Here is an 18,337-nt window from a genome sequence, read left to right as displayed (position 1 = left end):
CTGCTGGGGCTGAGCCAGGTTGAAGCCAGCAGCCTAAACTCCATCCTGGTCTCCCACATGGATGCAGGAGCCCAAGTGCTTGGGCCATCTTCTGCTGCTTTCCCAGCCACATTAGCATCATGCTGGAGTGGAAGTGGAGCAACTGAGACTTGAACCAGCACTCATATGAGATGCTGGCATTGCGGGTTGCAGCTTAACCTGTTGTACCACAACACCAGGCTGTGTTTTTTCTCTTGAGTTATTTTTATTTGAGGTCTAACATTTTGAAAATATAGCTTAGTGAATGTTTTCATGTTTATATCTATGTAACCATCATCCAGTTCATGGGTAATTGTACTCCTGCCACTCTGAAGGCTCCCTGTGCTCCCTCCCAGTCAATATTCTTTCAAAAGTAGCAGCTATTGTGACTTACTATTTGCTTCTCCTTGAACTTCATGTAATTGTACATTATGTACTCTGCTGTTTCTTTTGCTCAATATAATGTCTATGTGATTCATACATTGAGAGATCCTATTAGCAACCCCTGTTTTACAGTTGGAGAAAAAGGATCATTAAGGTAGGTGGATTGTCCAAAGTCATAGAACTGGACAGATTCAGCATTTGAATTGGAGAGGTCTGATTCCAGAGCCAGCATTCCTATGCCTTGAGCTAAGAATTAGTGATGGGATTTATGCAGCACAGCATGCTGTGCCTTTTTTTTTTTTTTTTTTTTGGTCTGAATCTTGACTTACTGATGTATTGTCATCATTAAAAAAAAAAAAAGTACAATTCTCTTCTTAGAGTAAATGGTACTTTAACTTCCCACTTGATAGAATGGCTATTTTTAGCTCTGCAAAAGATATGACTGTGCTGAAGATTGAGTGGGTGACCAAATGGAAAATCCGTGAGTTGGGAAAGTCATGTGGGATTATCCAAGGGAAGTTCAGGACATGAGGCACATGCAGCAGTGCCTTTCTAATGTCAGCAGAGACGGGCTTGGAAGTGTTGCAAACTTGTGTGGATTTTTTAGATGTGAGTCTCTGACATTCAGAGCTTGTGTTTCTATTTTTTTTTAATGCCACATCAAGCATGTGCCTGCCTCGGAGTACTAGTCACTAGCTCTGTGGAGACAGACGGTGTGGTTGCAAAGGAGAAGATGGCGCATAATCCAAACTGCTTGCACAGAGTTCGGTGTTTGAGAGAGCTGCATGTCAAGCTGTGTACATGGTTGATACAAGTTCTTAATTTCAAACTCAAAGAAATTTGTGTTAATAACATGAGGAACTTCCATGTCTCATCTACAAATTTCCAATTTTCACCATTTGCCACTTTTGCTTTATTGTTCTCCATGTATAATCTCTTTTACCTCTTTATTCTTCAGAGTATACTTACTAAGAACAAGACTATTCCCTTATGTAGCTATAGTACAGTTATGAAATTCATAAAGTATAAAGCTGATATAGTACTTTTACATTTATTAATGTAAACCATATTGCAGTTTATCATTTGTCATAATGATGTCCATTTTTTTCCTGCTGGTATAGGTCCGATCCAGGTTCATGCTTTTCACTTAGTCATCACATCTTTCTAGTCTTCTTTAGTCCAGACTAGTTCCTCCGCCTTTTGTAGGATGGCCCTTGATTTGAGTTTTTCTGATGGTTCCTCATATTTGAAACAGGTTGTGCAATTTGGGCCGGAAAATTACATGTGATGCTATGACCTTCTCAGTGTATCACATCGAGGGTACCTGATGTTGCTTTGTGTCATGACATGATATTAATTTTTGTCTTTTAACTAAATTAGTGTTCACTAGTATTTTCCACTGCAAAGTTACTAAATATTTTCCTTTTTTTTTGAAAAAAAAAAAAAGAGTTATTTGTTTGAAAGAGAAAGTTACAGAGGGAGGGAGGGAGGAAGGGTGAGAGAGAGAGAGAGAGAGAGAGAGAGAGAAAGAGAGAGATATGTTGTACCTGCTGGTTCACTCCTCGGATGGCCACAATGGCCAGGGCATGTGAAGCCAGGAGGTTGGAACTCCATCTGGGTCTCCCATGTGGGTGGCAGGTGCCAACTACTTGGGCCATCTTTCACTGCTTTCTCAGGCACATTAGCAAGGCACTGTATTGGAAGTGGAGCAGCTGGCACTCAAAGCAGCATTCCTATGGGACGCCAGCATTGCAAGTAGTGGTTTAACCCATTGCAGCCCCAGATATTTTCCTTTTGTAATTAATAAGTACTTATGGTGAGATACTTTGAGATTATAAAAATACTCTGTTACTGGTACCCCAAGGGACTAGCATCTGTTGATGAGTCTTGCCTGAATCAATTTTTCCTATAATTGTTGCAAATGTAGATTTTTCTAATATTATTATTCTTATATATTTCTTAGAAAATATTCTCTTATAAAAAACCCCCTTGTCCTTTATTTTTTATCAGCATGAGCATGATTTCTTTTTTTAATTTTTAAGGATTTATTTATTTATTTGAAAGGCAGAGTTGCAGAGAGGCAGAGACAGAGAGAGGGAGAGAGAGAGGGAGGGAGAGAGAGAGGCCTTTCATCTGCTGGTTCACTCCCCAAATGGCTGCAACAGTTGCAGCTGGGCCAATCTGAAGCCAGGAGCCAGGAGCTTCTTCTGGGTCTCCCACATGGGTGCAGGGGCCCAAGGACTTGGGCTGTCTTCTACTGCTTTCCCAGGCCATAGCAGAGAGCTGGATCGAAAATGGAGCAGCCAGGACTTGAACGGCACCCATATGGGATGCTGGCACCGCAGGTGGTGACTTTACCCCCTAAGCCACAGCTCTAGTCTCCACATGATTTCTTCTTTTACCTAATTAGTTATAGTCTGTTACTGTCATTTATTTTGATGTTCTGATTTTCTGATATTTGGCCTGCAAGCTATCTCCTATGTCCATTTGTCTTTTTTTTTTATGATTTGGTTATTTATTTGATAGAGTTATGGACAGAGGGAGGAGAGAAAGAGAGAGAGAAAGAGAGAGAGAAAGAGAGAAAGAGAGAGAGAAAGAGAGAAAGAAAGAGAGAAAGAGAGAGAGAGAAAGAGAGAGAGAGAAGAGAGAGAGAGAGAGAGAGAGAGAGAGAGAGAGAGAGAGAAAGAGAGAGAGAGAAAGAGAGAGAGAGAGAGAGAGAGATCTTCCATCTGCTGGTTCACTCCCTAGATGGCTGCAATGGCCAGGGCTGGGCCAGGCCAAAGCCAGGAGCCAGGAGTTTCATCCTGGTCACTCACTTGGGCCATCTTCCATTGCTTTTCCCAGGCACAGTGGCAGTGAGCTCTTTGGAAGTGAGGCAGCTGGGACTGAACTGATGCCCTTTTGGGGTGCCAGCATTATAGGTGGCAGCTTTACCTGCTGTGCTATAATGTTGGCCCCTCATAATTTCCTTTATAAAAAGCCTCAGATTCATAACCTGCTACACAACACTGATCCTTCCCATGTCCTTTTAACCTGCAGGGTTCCCATCATTTTATTGGGCAGCTCCTTACTTTCTGGCATGGCAGAATGTCCTAGAGTTAGATCCCTAGGCTTCAAAGCAGCCATTTCTTTAATGAGCTATGATTTTTTTTTTTTAAAGTGAGGATTGATACTTTAAGACCACATTCTAGTGCTGGTTGTGCTTATTAACTGCTCCTGGAGTGTCCTTGTTTCTAAGTCCTTTCAGTGGCAGGTTAACACACATGTCTATTAGGAATCATGAATTAATATTTGTGCCTCTGATTTGTATCCTGCCCTGCAGTGTACTTCCTTGGATTCCCCATCAAAATATTTATATCAGAATCATCCAAATATTTACTCATTTGTTTAGTCCTACAAAATACACAAGCTAGATTTAGAGTTGCTATATACACAGTACTATGAAAAATAAACTTATTAAGAGTTTAAGATTTGTGTGCACTTTAGTTTGTCTTTAGACTGAATAGATGAAGGGTCTTCCAAAGGCACTGTATTGGAATAGTTCTCTCCTGCCTCCCAGCCCCCACCCCAAGTGATTAGTGCTTTTTTGAAATACCATCGAGTCCATTTGCTTTTGCTGGTCTTGTTTGTTCATCCTGTTCATTCAATTTTATCTTCAGAACATGCAAAATATTAACATGATTCAAAAAGTCAAATCTTTGCTAGAAGATGTAGTCGGAGATGTGCCACTCCTCCCCCACTCCAGAGGTAATCAATTTTGTTAGTTTCTGACTTATCCTTCCTGTTTCTTTTTGCCAAGAGAAACAGGGGGAAAAATGGAGTGCTTCCTGAGCTTGCATGTCACGCTTGTGAAGGGACCATGCTAATCTCTGTGTGGTTACAGGTTTATGTCTGTGCTGCTGAAAGGAGTGACCGATTCACTTTTAATAGTGGATGGAAGGGACCAGTGCTGTGGTGCAGTGGGTTAACGCCCTGGCCTGAAGTGCCGGCATCCCATATGGGTGCCGGTTCAAGACCTGGTTGCTCCACTTCCAATCCAGATCTCTGCTATGGCCTGGGAAAGCAGTAGAAGATGGCCCAAGTCCTTGGGGCCCTGCACCCATGTGGGAGACCTGGAAGAAGCTCCTGGCTCCTGATTTCAGATCGGTGCCGCTCTGGCCATTGTGACCAATTGGGGAGTGAACCACTGGATGGAAGACCTCTCTCTCTTTCTCTCTCTCTCTCTCTCTCTCTCTCTGCCTCTCCTCTCTCTGTGTAACTCTGTCCTTCAAATAAATAAATAAATCTTAAAAAAAAAGAACAAAAACAAACAAAAGAAAAAACAAATAGTGGATGGAAGTAAGAGAAGGACCCTGTGGTAGGGACTCAGACAATGGCAGGGGCAGGATTCTGTGTTAGGGAGGCCGTGCTCTGTGATGAGCAGGAATGCGGGCTTCAGCATCAGGCTGGCTCTCAGTCTTAGCCCAACTGTGACCTCGCACAAGTCCTTCAACCTCTCTGACCCTGCTGGAAAATGGGAACATTAGCACCTATTTTATGGGGTTATTTGGGGGTTTAAATATAATGATGCAAATAAAAAATTACTAACTATTCATAATTGATAATGCTGTAATAACAATAATAAAACATATTTAAGAGAGTCAATAGCAGAGTTTATAGTTTGGTGTGGTTCTTACAGATATAACTTTTCAGGTAGAAAGATAACAGACTTTTGTTTTAAGATTTATGTTTTTGTTTGAATGGCAGAATTACACAGAGAGAGGGAGAGACAGAGAGTGAGAAAGGTCTTCCCTCTGCTGGTTCACTCCCCAAATGGCCACACTGGTCTGGTCTGGACCAAGCTTAAGCCAGTGGCTTAGAGCATCATTTAGGTCTCTCACATGGGTGGCAGGGGCACCTTCTGCTGCTATCCCAGATGCACTAGCAGGGAGCTGGATCAGAAGTGAAGCAGCAGGGGTTTGAATCTGCACTCATATGGGAAGTCAGTGTTGCAAGCAGCAACTTCACTTGCTGGGTCTCAGTGCTATACCTGACAAGACTTAAACATTTTTGATTTTAGTATCCAGCCTCAGCATTTCTCAGGACAACAAAATAAATAAATCAGTTAATCAAAATTCAAAGCATGCTTATAACAAAACATTTAAATTTTTTTTAAAGATTTATTTTATTTATTTGAAAGAGTTACAGAGAGTGGTAGAAACAGAGAGAGATGTCTTCCATCCACTGGTTCACTCTCCAGACAGCTGCAATGGCTGGAGCTGTGCTGATCTGAAGCCAGGAGCCAGAAGCTTCTTCCGGGTCTCCCACACGGCTGTAGGAGACTTGGGCCATCTTCTGCTTTCCCAGGCCATAGCAGAGAGCTGGATCAGAAGAGGAGCAGCCGGGACTAGAAACGGCGCCCATATGGGATGCTGGCGCTTCAGGCCAGGGCGTTAACCTGCTACACCACAGCACCGGCCCCTCTAATACATCTTAAGATAGGAGTCAATGTGGCTGGCACTGAAGCTCACTTGGTTAATCCTCCTCCTGCGGCACTGGCACTCCAGGTTCTAGTCCCAGTCAGGGTGACAGTTCTGTCCCGGTTGCTCCTCTTCCAGTCCAGCTCTCTGCTGTGGCTTGGGAAGGCAGTGGAGGATGGCCCAGGTCCTTGTGCCCTGCACCCGCATGGGAGACCAGGAGAAGCACCTGGCTCCTGGCTTCGGATCTGCGCGGCACTGGCTGTAGTTGCCATTGGGGGCTGAACCAACGGAAGGAAGACCTTTCTCTCTGTCTCTCTCACTATCTAACTCTGCCTGCCTGTCAAAAAAAAAAAAAAAAAAAAAAAAAAAGGAGTCAATGCTCATTTTCTGTAAAGGGCCAGTTAAGAAGTATTTTATGCTTTGTGGGTCAGTGCAGTCTTGGCTGCAATTATGCAACTACTCAACTAAGCTACAATAGCACAAAAACAGCCTTATTCAGTACATGAATGGGCATGGATGTTTTCCATTAAGCCCTTACAGAGCATATATTCTGAATTACAGATAATTTTCACATCACAGATACTATTCTTTTAATTTTTTTTAACCATTCAAAAAAATGAAAAGCATTCATAATGCATGGGTCCTATAAAAACAGATGATGGACCTGATTTGACCTGGAAGGTCTAATTGGCTGACTCCTGGTTTAAGGGAAGAAATATGGCTGGTGCCGTGGCTCACTAGGCTAATCCTCTGCCTGCGGCGCCGGCACTCCGGGTTCTAGTCCCGGTTGGGGCGCCGGTTCTGTCCCGGTTGCTCCTCTTCCAGTCCAGCTCTCTGCTGTGGCCCGGGAAGGCAGTGGAGGATGGCCCAAATGGTTGGGCCCTGCATCTGCATGGGAGACCAGGAGGAAGTACGCGGCTCCTGGCTTCGGATCGGCGCAGCGCGCCGTCCGTAGTGGCCATTTGCGGGGTGAACCAACGGAAGGAAGACCTTTCTTTGTGTCTCTCTCTCTCACTGTCTAACTCTGCCTGTGGGAGGGGGGGTAGAGAAGAAATGTCTACTTTTAGTTTCAAAATAAAAAACACATTTTTAACATGTAATTAAGAAGTGAGGTTAAATTGGTTAAGTACTTGAGTTCATTTTTAATGGAAATTGTTTATGAATAACTACAAAACTGTCATTTTCAGAATATCTGTTGTGGCAGTCTCTATGCTTTGTCACTTTTACTTTAGTAAAATTAAGCTAATCATATTTTAGAACCATCATCACTCTGTGAAATATGGTACTTATCTAACATATTCAGTCATTCAAGCTATAACATATTTAACGTATTCAGTCATTCAAACTAAGAATTTGTGAAGCAGTGTAGGAAGTCTTGGGGATGGATGATTCTTTTTGGATGCTGTGAGCAGAGACTTGTGATGGGAGAATAGAAGTGATGGTTTGGGAATATAGGTAATGTTTGAAAATAGATAATGTCTGGAGCTTTAGTAGAAGTAAGGAAATGGAAAGCAGAAAAATAGGGGTTGTCAAAAAAAAAAAAAAAAAGTAAAACTTTCAGAGTCAAAGGTGATTGATCTTTTTGGACAGTTGTAACCCCAAACTGTGCACTTGAGATCAGAGGATCTTGTATTCTACATTTGACACTTTTTTTTTCTTTTTTAAAATTTCATTGTTATAACACCTCTGTTTGAAATCCAATTCTGCCAGCATGTTAGCTGTGTTATCTTGACCTAGCTGTATAATAGTGATTATGCCTTGATTTCCTCATTTATTAAATGGAATAATATTTTGCTCCTAGATTTACTGTGAGAACTACACAAGATAAGTATTTACAGTTGCTATGTGAATGTTGGTTTATTATTATGAGCAAAGTTGCTGCACGTGGCAGCAGGATGTATAGCTCAGGTTGGTTTTAAAATTCTGGGGATGGCGGGATGCCCCTTTAGAGTCCTGCTGATGTCTGTGAGAAGAAGGCAGAGTTCCATAGAACTTTGGCATCAACATAGTAGAAGATATCATAATAATGAACTAAAATGGTTGGGAACCCATGTTTAATGGTACAGATTCTGTTTTCCAAAAAGCTTTTCAATCATCATCTTCTTTTCCTCTTGCATCAGCTTGCTCCAAGGTTCCTAAGTGTTAGAGAGAACAATATAAGTAAGTCAATAAATTTAAGTATAGCATTAATGCCTCTCCTCTTTTCTTAGTTATCTTTTTTGGCCAAAATAGCACTTTTAGCAATATTGTGAATCTCTATCAAGTTGTTGTGTAATTATTAAAGTTTATTAGATTTCAGAATTTTTCTCCATTGCTATTTCATTCTTTATTCTAGCTACTTAGGAGGCTAAGGCACATGCAGTCCGTAAGTCCCATCATTAGTGTCTCCATCTTTGCTTCAATGTCTGGCTCCTCTTCTGGTGCTTGTCTTCAAGTTTCTTATATTGGCTTTCTTTTCCATCACAGCAAAGCAAAGATCACCTATGCTTTGGCTTTTCTCTTGACTGCCTGATTCTCACCCAGCTGCCTGCTCTGGCTTCTGGTGATGGCCTTTTCTCCTCCTTTGGTCTGAGCTCTCTTCTGGTGACCCTGATGGCAACTCACAGACCTGGGCAACACTAGGTTTCTGTTACTCTGACCTATAATTCACTGGTAAGATTTACATGTCCTTAAAGTCTTTCACTTCTTAATTTTATTAACTGCTTATTATTACTATATTTATGACAATGCCTTAAACTAAAAACTACATGACAGAACAATGAAATTTGTGTGATGTGGTTGATCAAAGAAAAAAATAGGTTCAAGCTATATCAAGAGATGAATTAGAATAAAAATTAGAAGTCAGGATTAAATAGAGATCTTTAAATTCTTTAATGGGTTAAGAGTGGCTATAGAACAGAGTATTCAATAGAGTTTTTTTTCTTCCTTAGACTCTAGTCTTTTATTTATTTTTCTATGATAGCTTAGAAATTCTAGTTGTACTGAGTGATATGCTGTGGTTATCATTGTTTCTGTTGGCAATATAAGGCTAATAATAAAATAACAAGTCAGATTACAAAATTCTTGGTTTCTTGGCTTCATAATTAACTATAATGATAAATAATGAGCTCTTTCTAAAGTAGCATTATTGCATCACTTTCGGATAGCATATTAATAGTTACTGTTGCAATGAACAGCCATATTCTTAAGATTTGGTAAAAAAGAAAATATATTGTGAATTTTGGCATATAATACAATTTAAAAGTTAAAAATGTTCATCATTTCTAGGTTAGTTTTTTATAACTATATTTTTTTTCTGATGAGAGTGTTATGAGAATTTCATAAAGGTTGTTAGAACTAGATGTCCTAATGTATGCGAAGTGCTTAGTTGGGAGCTCAGGATGTTTAGGATAAAAGTGCTATAAAAGTATGAGAGTGGCACCCTACCCATTCTAGGGGGAAGGGACTGAGGGATGTCAGGAAAAGTTTCCCAGAGGAGATAGTGATGGAGCCGAAGGATGATTGACAGGAAAGATGAAGAATGGTTGGAGGTAAGATGGTTGTCCTTTGTGCTTAGTCTTTAATCTTTAACTGAGCATTAAACTGTGTGTTAATGGGTTGATACACTGTATGCAATCTTTCAAGAGCATGAAAAGTAATGTTATGTAGTTCTATTTTATTTCATGTTATCATTAATTTTCTTTCTTTCAGAGAATTAGAGATGGTAGCATTATTGACGCAATTAAAACAATTTGTGTGGGGGATCATATTGAATCCATAAATGGAGAAAATGTTGTTGGGTGGCGTCACTATGAAGTTGCTAAGAAGTTAAAGGAATTAAAAAAAGAGGAACTCTTTACCATGAAGTTGATAGAACCTAAGAAGGCATTTGGTAAGTTGGGGTGTGTGTGTGTGTGTGTGTGTGTGTGGTATGTGTGTGCATGAAATGTTCACCTCCCCTGGTTGTGTCCTTTTAAGGGTAATGAATACTTGATATGGTGGAATGGTCTTTTATTATATCTTCTTATCAAACTTATTAATTAAGAATATTAAAAAATGATAGCCTTAGTTTATAAGGAAAATGACTATTGAAGGAGGGGGAAATTGCTTTGTAGAAGAACCTCATCTAAACAAACATTTGGAATTATAAAGTCTAATGTCTAGCAGCTGAATCTGATGTGGCTGTTCTATCTCTGAGAATAGCGAGCTGCATTGCTTTTTGTTTTGATGAGCAGTAAGGTTTTTGACTGAACTCTTTAAACCATAATAGCTGTTGTTCATGGACTTCAGCAGCAAAAATCATGGTTATACATATAACTGGAATTTAAGAGTTTCCTGGTCTATTTTAAAGACCTCCTCCACCAATACTTTTTCTCCATTGACATTTTGGAGTTGGCAGTAGGGGATAGTATGACATTACTTCACTTTGGTGTGACATCTGTACTTGCTTGGTGTTAGCCATGACAACTGTATTCCAACTGTTGTTGAAAACCACAGGGCCATCTCATCTACAGGGGAATGTGCCAGCTTCTCTCTCACCACCCAGAACTATTTTAATAAGCCAAATGAAGCCCCAGTGTTCATCAGCATTAAAATATCCTCAGTAGAACCGTTCTTGGCTCATCCTTATGCATCTGTGACCTCACCCATGCTGTGGTTCTTTCCTTTGCTCACAGACCATAAATATTCCTTCTACTTTGTATCAACTGCTGTTTCTTTTTTTCCCCAGGACAGTTAATGCAAATAATGAGAGAATGCAGTGGGCCTGAGGAATTGCATTTTCTCCTTCTTAGCAAGTAAGACCCAGATCCCAGCTACATATATGGAATTAGAAAGTTTTCTCTGCTTCCATCTGATTGTGTGTCACTCAGCAGATATACAGTGCAAGCTGCAGTACTCATGGAAGCAGAGCTCCATGGAAGGTGTAGGAAGAGGGAGGTTATGCCTGGGATCTGTAGGTGCCACCACTGCAGGTGCAGTGGCTCTGCACTGCAGCTTCTCAGCCCGTGTTTCCCAGAGGTGGCAAGCAGTACTCAGGTGTCTCTACAGCAGTTCCTTTTGCAATGGCTGCATTTGGCTCCCCGGGGAGTGTGGCACATAAGCTGGTAGTGTGTGGGTGGTTTGACACAAACATTCTTAGTTGATTTGGACTGGTAGTAAACCAAAGCTATTCTCTTAGTACAACTCCATGAGTATAATTTCTTCCTGTAGTTATCTTCACCATGTACTCTGTTTTCCAGAGTTAATCTTTTCCTGTCATCTGCATCTAAATCTTTTGGTACCATGTCTTTGTTGAAAGTTGATGATATACTTTTTTTTTTTTTTTAAGTTTTTATTTATTTGTAAGGCAGATTGAGAGATCTTCCATCTGCTGTTCCCCAAGTGACCATAACAGCCAGGGCTGGGACAGCCCAAAGCCAGGAGCCTGGAACTCCAATTGTGTCTCCCAGATGGGTTGCAGGGACCTAATATTTGAGCCATTACCTGCTTTCTCCTAGGATGTGCTTTAGCAGGAAGCTGGTTAGGAAGCCAAGCTGAGACTTGAACCCAGGCACTTTGATATGGGATGTGGACATCCCAAGTGGCGGATTCCATAATTCCTGCCCCGTGATACACTTTAACTTGGGTGCTAGGTTCGTGATAGTCTTAAGTGTTACAGAAGTCATTGTATTTAGTTAATAATGTTTCATGGTTAGATTTTCTCCTTCAATTTCACAGATACTTCATTGCCTTATGTATTTAACTACTATTGAACGTGCTCTCTGTTGCCTCATGAAATCTTGAAACACACTTCAGAAGCACCCTGGGTAGGTAGGATTTTCCTAATAGGGGTGTATTATCTCTGCATTCCAAGTTCTGGTCATGTTGTGGGTTAGGATACCTGGAGACTGATTTTGGAGCAACAGTGTTTTTTCCCCCAAGGTTTCTGTGAGCTTAACTCAAGCTATCAAATGCATTTTCCACTCTGTGGGTTGATCTTCAACTTTGGGCCCTACCCCTAAGGTCTCTTTTGGCAGCAGTCCTTGGTTCTCTGCCCATCTTCCAGCCCTTGGTTTTGCTGCTTATCTTTTTGCCTCTGGGATAAAGGCAAAGCCCGTTTGTGCCTCACCCTCTGGCTTCATTCCAGTGCATAGCTCTTTGCCAGGCAGGTGGTATTAACTGAGAGTTACAGTGGTGATCAGGCTTGCTTCAATTCTCCGGGTCCCAGTCTTATCTCTTGCTGTGTTTCCTTCCTCTCTTCCTGTTTTTTTCTAGCATTATTGTTGACCCAGGACCAAGAATTAAAATGTTGTAGTCCTTCAAGACTATGTGCCTTGCTGTTATCTTGGATCCCTAACAGGAGAAAGGGCCAGTTTGAGTGAGGCAGAATTTTCTCTGCAGGCTACTCTGCCTGATGCTAAGTCTAGGATCTTACTAAGATCTGTCAGAAATGGCCTCACACTCCAGTGTTTGGACATTTTTCTACCAACTTCCAAAGATTTAGCAAGTAGACTATATCACAAAATATGAGAGGAAGTAGTATAGCTAGCTGCCTATTTTGCAATGGTATAGTGAGGGTTGTTAGTGTAATCTCTTTGTAGTGGGTAGGGGGATTCTTAACTGCTTACTCCCATTTCCATATTTTAGATTCGTCACTAGCCATGCCCTGCTTCTAGGGGCCACTTTATGTGTCAAGATTCTTTGATATAGAGCTACAGAATAAATACTATTTAATTTAAGGGGAAGGCATTGATGGGAAGACTACCAGGTAGGTTTCAGAAATCAAGACAGGTTTGATCATGCCTTGGGCAGATGAAGAACCAAGGCTGTTTCAGACTTATGTACCAGGGCCTTTCACAGCACTGGCTTAGTTGACTCCCTCCACTTATTTTCTATTTTTTAACCATTCAATTCAGGATTCAAATCCCAGGAGGGGTGGTGGTGGGGGCGCTGATTAGATCATATGCCTACCTTGATAGTGGGGAGTACAAGCTACATGACCGATATGTGTACCGAAAATCACAACAAAAAGTGGTAGGGTAAGGCTGGGGAAGTTTCATTTTGGGTTGGAAAAAGTAGCAGGTGTTCATTTTACCATTTATTGTCACAGGAAGTTACCAACTGGGACTTCACCAGAGCAGCTAGAGTGAGCAGAGATAGATTGATTTACCAAACACACTGCGAGGAAACAGCAGGCAAGCAGAGGTAGAGGCTGACTACTGCTGTTGCCCACAGACTGCACTCTAAGGAGTATAGCTGTAGTGGCAGGCCCTTCATAATTTGGGTGATTGTTGCCATGTGCTTGCAAGGCAATAGTGGGCAGGATAGCCAGAGGCTGTCCATTGCAATATGGACTGCAATCTATTTGGCATGCTTGTAACTGTTTCCTCAGTTAGGGTGAGTTTTCTATGGTCTAACAGGTTTTTCCAGGTAGGGTAGGTGATTTACATCTCTGGGTAGAGTGGGGGAGCTTATATGCCTTTGGTGTAGGGATTCCACCCAATGCCCTGGGGCCACTCTCCACATTTATCCTAAATTCTTACACCTTGCAGAGGAATGTTGCTTTTCTCTTGACTTAGACTCTCACTCTAGCTGTGTATGACAATTGTCGGTCTAGGAGAATCACGATGGGTCTGGAGGAAGAAGGCTATTGTCAATGACTTTGGATGTCTGGCTTTTTTTATCTTTATGTGTTGGCTGCCACATAACTGTTTGGCAGTGAACTCTCTGGATGCTATTTTGATAGCATCAAACTTTCTTTCAGGGAAAGAGTAGAATCATTGTTTTCTTGGTACTGATTAAACGTTTGGAGGGTAGTAGAATCTACAGATTTGGACTATACTTCTGGGAAGATCCTTTATTTAAGTATCCTACAAATTATTGAGAATATGCTGTGTTTCAGGTACTCTGCTACTAGGCATAGTGGATTCTAAGTGTGAAGACTAAGATACCTTGATCTTGGACTTCTAGCCTCTAGAACTGTGGGAAAATGAATTTCTATTGTTTAAGGCACCCAGTCCATGGTACTTTGTTATGGCAACCCTGGTAAACTCACACAGAAATCAGCAGGCAAAGAAATAAAAAAAACACAAAAAACAAATTGCCAGAACTCTGATGATGAGAATAGATCTTGGGCTACTTATCGTTCTAGAAGGTACAGCTTTTTTTTTTTTTTACAGTATTATTTATTGGGGCTGGTGCTGTGACGCAGTGGGTTAACACCCTTGCCTGAAGTGCCGGTATCCCATATGGGTGCCGGTTCTTGTCCTGGCTGCTCCACTTCTGATCCAGCTCTCTGCTATGGCCTGGGAAAGCAGAAGATGGCCCAAGTCTCCTGCACCCGTGTGGGAGATCTGGAAGAAGCTCCTGGCTCCTAGCTTTGGATCAGTGCAGCTCTGGCTGTTGCAGCCATCTGGGGAGTGAATCAGCAGATGGAAGACGTCTATCTCTGCCTCTCTCTGTAACTCTATCTCTCAAATAAATAAAATAAACTAAAAAAAAAAGATTTTATTTATTTATTTGAGAGGTAGAGTTACAGACAGTGAGAGGGAGAGACAGAGAGGTCGTCCATCTGCTGGTTCACTCCCCAAATGGCCGCAAGAGCCGGAGCTACGCCGATCTGAAGCCAGGAGCCAGGTGCTTCTTCCTGGTCTTCCATGTGGGTGCAGGGACCCAAGCACTTGGGCCATCTTCTATTGCTTTCCCAGTCCATAACAGAGAGCTGGATAGGAAGAGGAGCAGCTGGGACTAGAACCAGCGCCCATATGGGATGCTGGTGCTGCAGGTGGAGGATTAACCTACTGTGCCATGGCGCCAGCCCCCATCTAGAAGGTACAGATATTTTAGCAGTCCTCTGGCCTTGTGCAGGTGGCCAAAACACACTAAGTTTTCATTTAACAAACATTTATTGGCAATTAGTATGTGCTGGTCTTGGGGTACTAGTTGTCCTGGGTATTAATAGTGGCTATTTATTGAGAGCCTACTGTATACCATCACCACACTTGCTTGTGTGTAAGATTCAGATGTTGACACTCATTTCTAGTGAGAGGAGGTGGATATTAAAAGTAAGAAATTCAATAAAGATTCTAGAACTGCTGAAATGTACTGGAGTTACGGAAGTGGGAGACAGCAAGTCTATCCAAAGAGGTAAGCAAAGGCTTCCTAAAGAAGGAAAGGTAAGTAGGTCCTTGCTCAGTGGATAGATTGGAAGAGGTTATTTGAGGAGTGGAACAGAATGAGCAGAGGTGCAGAGGTATGGAACAGCATCATATATTTGGAAATACCTTGGTTTGCCAGTGTTCTTGAGTAGAGGTTGTGGGTGCTGGTGCTGTATGAAATGAAGTTCAAGAATCAGTAGGAATCAAATTATTGAGGACTGTGTGTCATAAGACAGAGTGGAGGCCGGCGCCGCAGCTCAATAGGCTAATCCTCCACGTAGCGGCGCCGGCACACCAGGTTCTAGTCCCGGTCGGGGCACCGGATTCTGTCCCGGTTGCCCCTCTTCCAGGCCAACTCTCTGCTGTGGCCAGGGAGTGCAGTGGAGGATGGCCCAAGTGCTTGGGCCCTGCACCCCATGGGAGACCAGGAGAAGCACCTGGCTCCTACCTTTGGATCAGCGCGGTGCGCCGGCCGCAGTGCGCCAGCTGTGGTGGCCATTGGAGGTGAACCAATGGCAAAAGGAAGACCTTTCTCTCTGTCTCTCTCTCTCACTGTCCACTCTGCCTGTCAAAAAATTAAAAAAAAAAAAGATAGAGTGGAGTAACATGATGATCCTGGGTTTTAGAGACATAGTTTGGAGATATGTCAGATAAAGAAGTGGATATGAAACAAAGGTCAGAGATCCAAAAGATGCTATTGTGTTAGGTAGAGGCCAAAAGATACATTCTGCATTAGAGACAGGAATAAACAGTGCTGTATTGGAGCCATATGCACTTTCTTCCTAGCCTCACCACCACTGATAAGGTTGGTTGCTTGAAATTGGTCCCATTTAGGGTGTTGGTATCACAGGAATAGGTAAGTGCCACAGGTCAGGGCTTTTTTTTTTAAGTGTGGAGAGTTGATTATTTACCTGCATATCAGTAAGAAGATTGCATTGGTAACCACTGTATGTAGAGGGAAAGGAAAGAGAGATCACAAATGATATGGCTTAGTTTGGGGATTGATTATGGAACCATTTTTTGAGATGAAGAAAGCTGGAAAAGATTTGAGCAAGGAGAATTAACCTAGCAAAGAGACATCTACACTCTCATATTCATTACAGTGCAATTCACAATAGCCAAGATATGGAACCTAGGCAACAATTAGTGGGTGAATGGATAAAGAAAACATAGTATATATACTCAGTAGAACATTATTCAGCTGTCAAAAAGAGAAATCCACACATCTGCAGCAAACTGGTTGGGACTAGAGATTCTAATGTTATGAAAAAGAAATCAGACACAGAAAGAAAAATACTGCATATTCTCTCTCATATGTGGAAGTTAAAAGCAAGTTGATCAGAACTTAGAATAGTGATTACTAGGAGCTGAGAGAGGGTGGTGGAGGATAGAGGGAGGTTGGGTAAAGGGCATCAAAACACAGTTAGATGGAAATAATAGTTTCCTTTGTTCCACTGCATGACATGGTGACGATGGTTTATAATAACCTGTTACATACTGTATAAAGAACTGGAAGAGAGGAGCTGGGAGGCTGCAGATGACAAAGAAATGCAAATGTTAGTTGCCCAATTTGATCAAGTTATGCTGTATACTTGCATTGAAATATTGTACAAATATTACATGTTAATAAAATATTTTAAAAATTGTTGAGGGAAGATGTAGGGAAGACAAGTTGTTAGCACAATTTTGGATCTAACTGTGTTTGAATCTGTGGGGCAATGCAGTTGGAAATGTGTAAGAGGTAGGCAAGTGTTGAGAATTGAGGCCTTGAAAATAGTTTTTTTTTTTTTTAAGATTTATTTTATTTATTTGAAAGACAGAGTTACGGAGAGAGGTAGAGATGGGGGGAGACAGGAGAGGGAGAGGGAGAGGTGGAGAGAGAGAGAGAGAGAGAAAGAGAAAGAGAGAAAGAAAGAGAGAGAGAGAGAGAGAGAGAGAGACAGGTGGGGAGAGGTCTTCCGTCTACTTGTTCACTCCCCAAATAGCTGCAACAGCCGGAGCTGTGCTGATCCGAAGTCAAGAGCCAGGAGCTTCTTTCTGGTCTCCCACGTGGGTGCAGGGGCCCAAGGACTTGCGCCATCCTTCACTGCTTTTTCAGGTGCATTATCAAGGAGTTGGATTGGAAGTGGAAGACTCAAACTGGTGCCCACTGAGGTGCAGTGGGTTAAAGCCCTGGCCTGAAGCGATGGCATCCCATATGGGCGCCAGTTCTAGTCCCGGCTGCTCCTCTTCTAATACAGCTCTCTGCTATGGCCTGGGAAAGCAATAAAAGATGGCCTAAGTGCTTGGGCCCCTGCACCCACGTGGGAGACCTGTAAGAAGCTCCAGCTTCCTGGCTTCGGCTCAGCGCAGCTCTGGCTGTTGCGGCCATCTGGGGAGTGAACCAGCAGATGGAAGTCCTCTCTCTCTGTATCTACCTCTCTCTGCAACTCTTTCAAATAAAATAAATAAATCTTAAAAAAAAAAAAAAGATGTTACTTGGGATACCCGTGCCCCATATTAGAGTGTCGGGTTCAAGTCCCCACTCCACTTCCAGTTTCAGTGTTCCTGCTTATACGGATCCCTGGAGGCAGCAGGTGATGACTCAAGTACTTTTGTCCTTGTCAGCCATCTGGGAGACCCAGATTGAGTTCTAGGCTTCTGGCTTCCTCGTAGCCCGGCCCTGGCCATTGTGGGCATTTGGGGAATGAGTCAGTGGATGGAGGAGCTTTGTCTCTGTCTTTCCCTCTATGCAGTCTTTCAAATAAAAATAAATATATAAATAAAAACTTTAAAAAAGGGCTATTATGAAATGTACCCTCAGAATCTCCTGTGTTGGTTAGAGTTTAAATTACTATTTTTCAACCAGTGGGTCCCAACCATTGTGTTTAGAACACTAGAATAGAATTGAAAAATATCACAGCTCTTTGTTCATAGTAAGGGTATAATTTCAGTTACAAATATATGTTTCAGTTTTATTTATATGTTTGTATATATTTATGGGTCATGCTTTAATGAATATATTTAATACTGTGGGTCACAACAATAAAGCCAAACATTTGAAAGTCACTAGTTTAGATGACTCCCTTGTTGAAAATTTGTAGTTTCATGGGAAACTGTTCCCATACTTAACATGGTTTCTCCCGGTCAGCTGCTTTCTAATCCAAATTTTCCTTCTTGCAGCCATGAGTTGATGGCAGCCTTCCCAGTCCTTATCAAGTATCGGCTGGAATGTCTCTAGTGGTATTTTTTAGGGCATGCCTCACTTCCTTTCTCTTTTTGCCAATGAAAAGGAACATGTCTTCACAATGAGCTAAACCCTGCAGAGTTCACCCTGTAAACGTAGATTTTCCCAAGGCTATGAAAATCCACTGTTCCATA

At 41.9% G+C, this 18,337-nt stretch overlaps 1 protein-coding gene and 1 pseudogene across 2 annotated transcripts in view; one reads left to right on the top strand and one right to left on the bottom strand.

Annotated features, from left to right (window-relative positions):
- The window catches only part of GIPC2 (GIPC PDZ domain containing family member 2), a 100,949-nt gene that overhangs the window by 36,140 nt on the left and 46,472 nt on the right, over positions 1-18,337 (top strand). For both annotated transcript variants that reach the window (XM_051857580.2, XM_070078194.1), the window contains one exon: positions 9,552-9,732. In XM_051857580.2, the coding sequence (XP_051713540.1) occupies positions 9,552-9,732 (181 nt within the window). The remainder of the gene's footprint in view (positions 1-9,551; positions 9,733-18,337) is intronic.
- LOC127493810 (U6 spliceosomal RNA) lies at positions 4,212-4,312 on the bottom strand (annotated as a pseudogene).

The sequence above is a fragment of the Oryctolagus cuniculus genome, chromosome 7, assembly GCF_964237555.1.
Source record: "Oryctolagus cuniculus chromosome 7, mOryCun1.1, whole genome shotgun sequence".
Classification (NCBI taxonomy): Eukaryota; Metazoa; Chordata; class Mammalia; order Lagomorpha; family Leporidae; genus Oryctolagus; species Oryctolagus cuniculus.
This window is presented reverse-complemented; position numbering and strand designations above follow the sequence as displayed.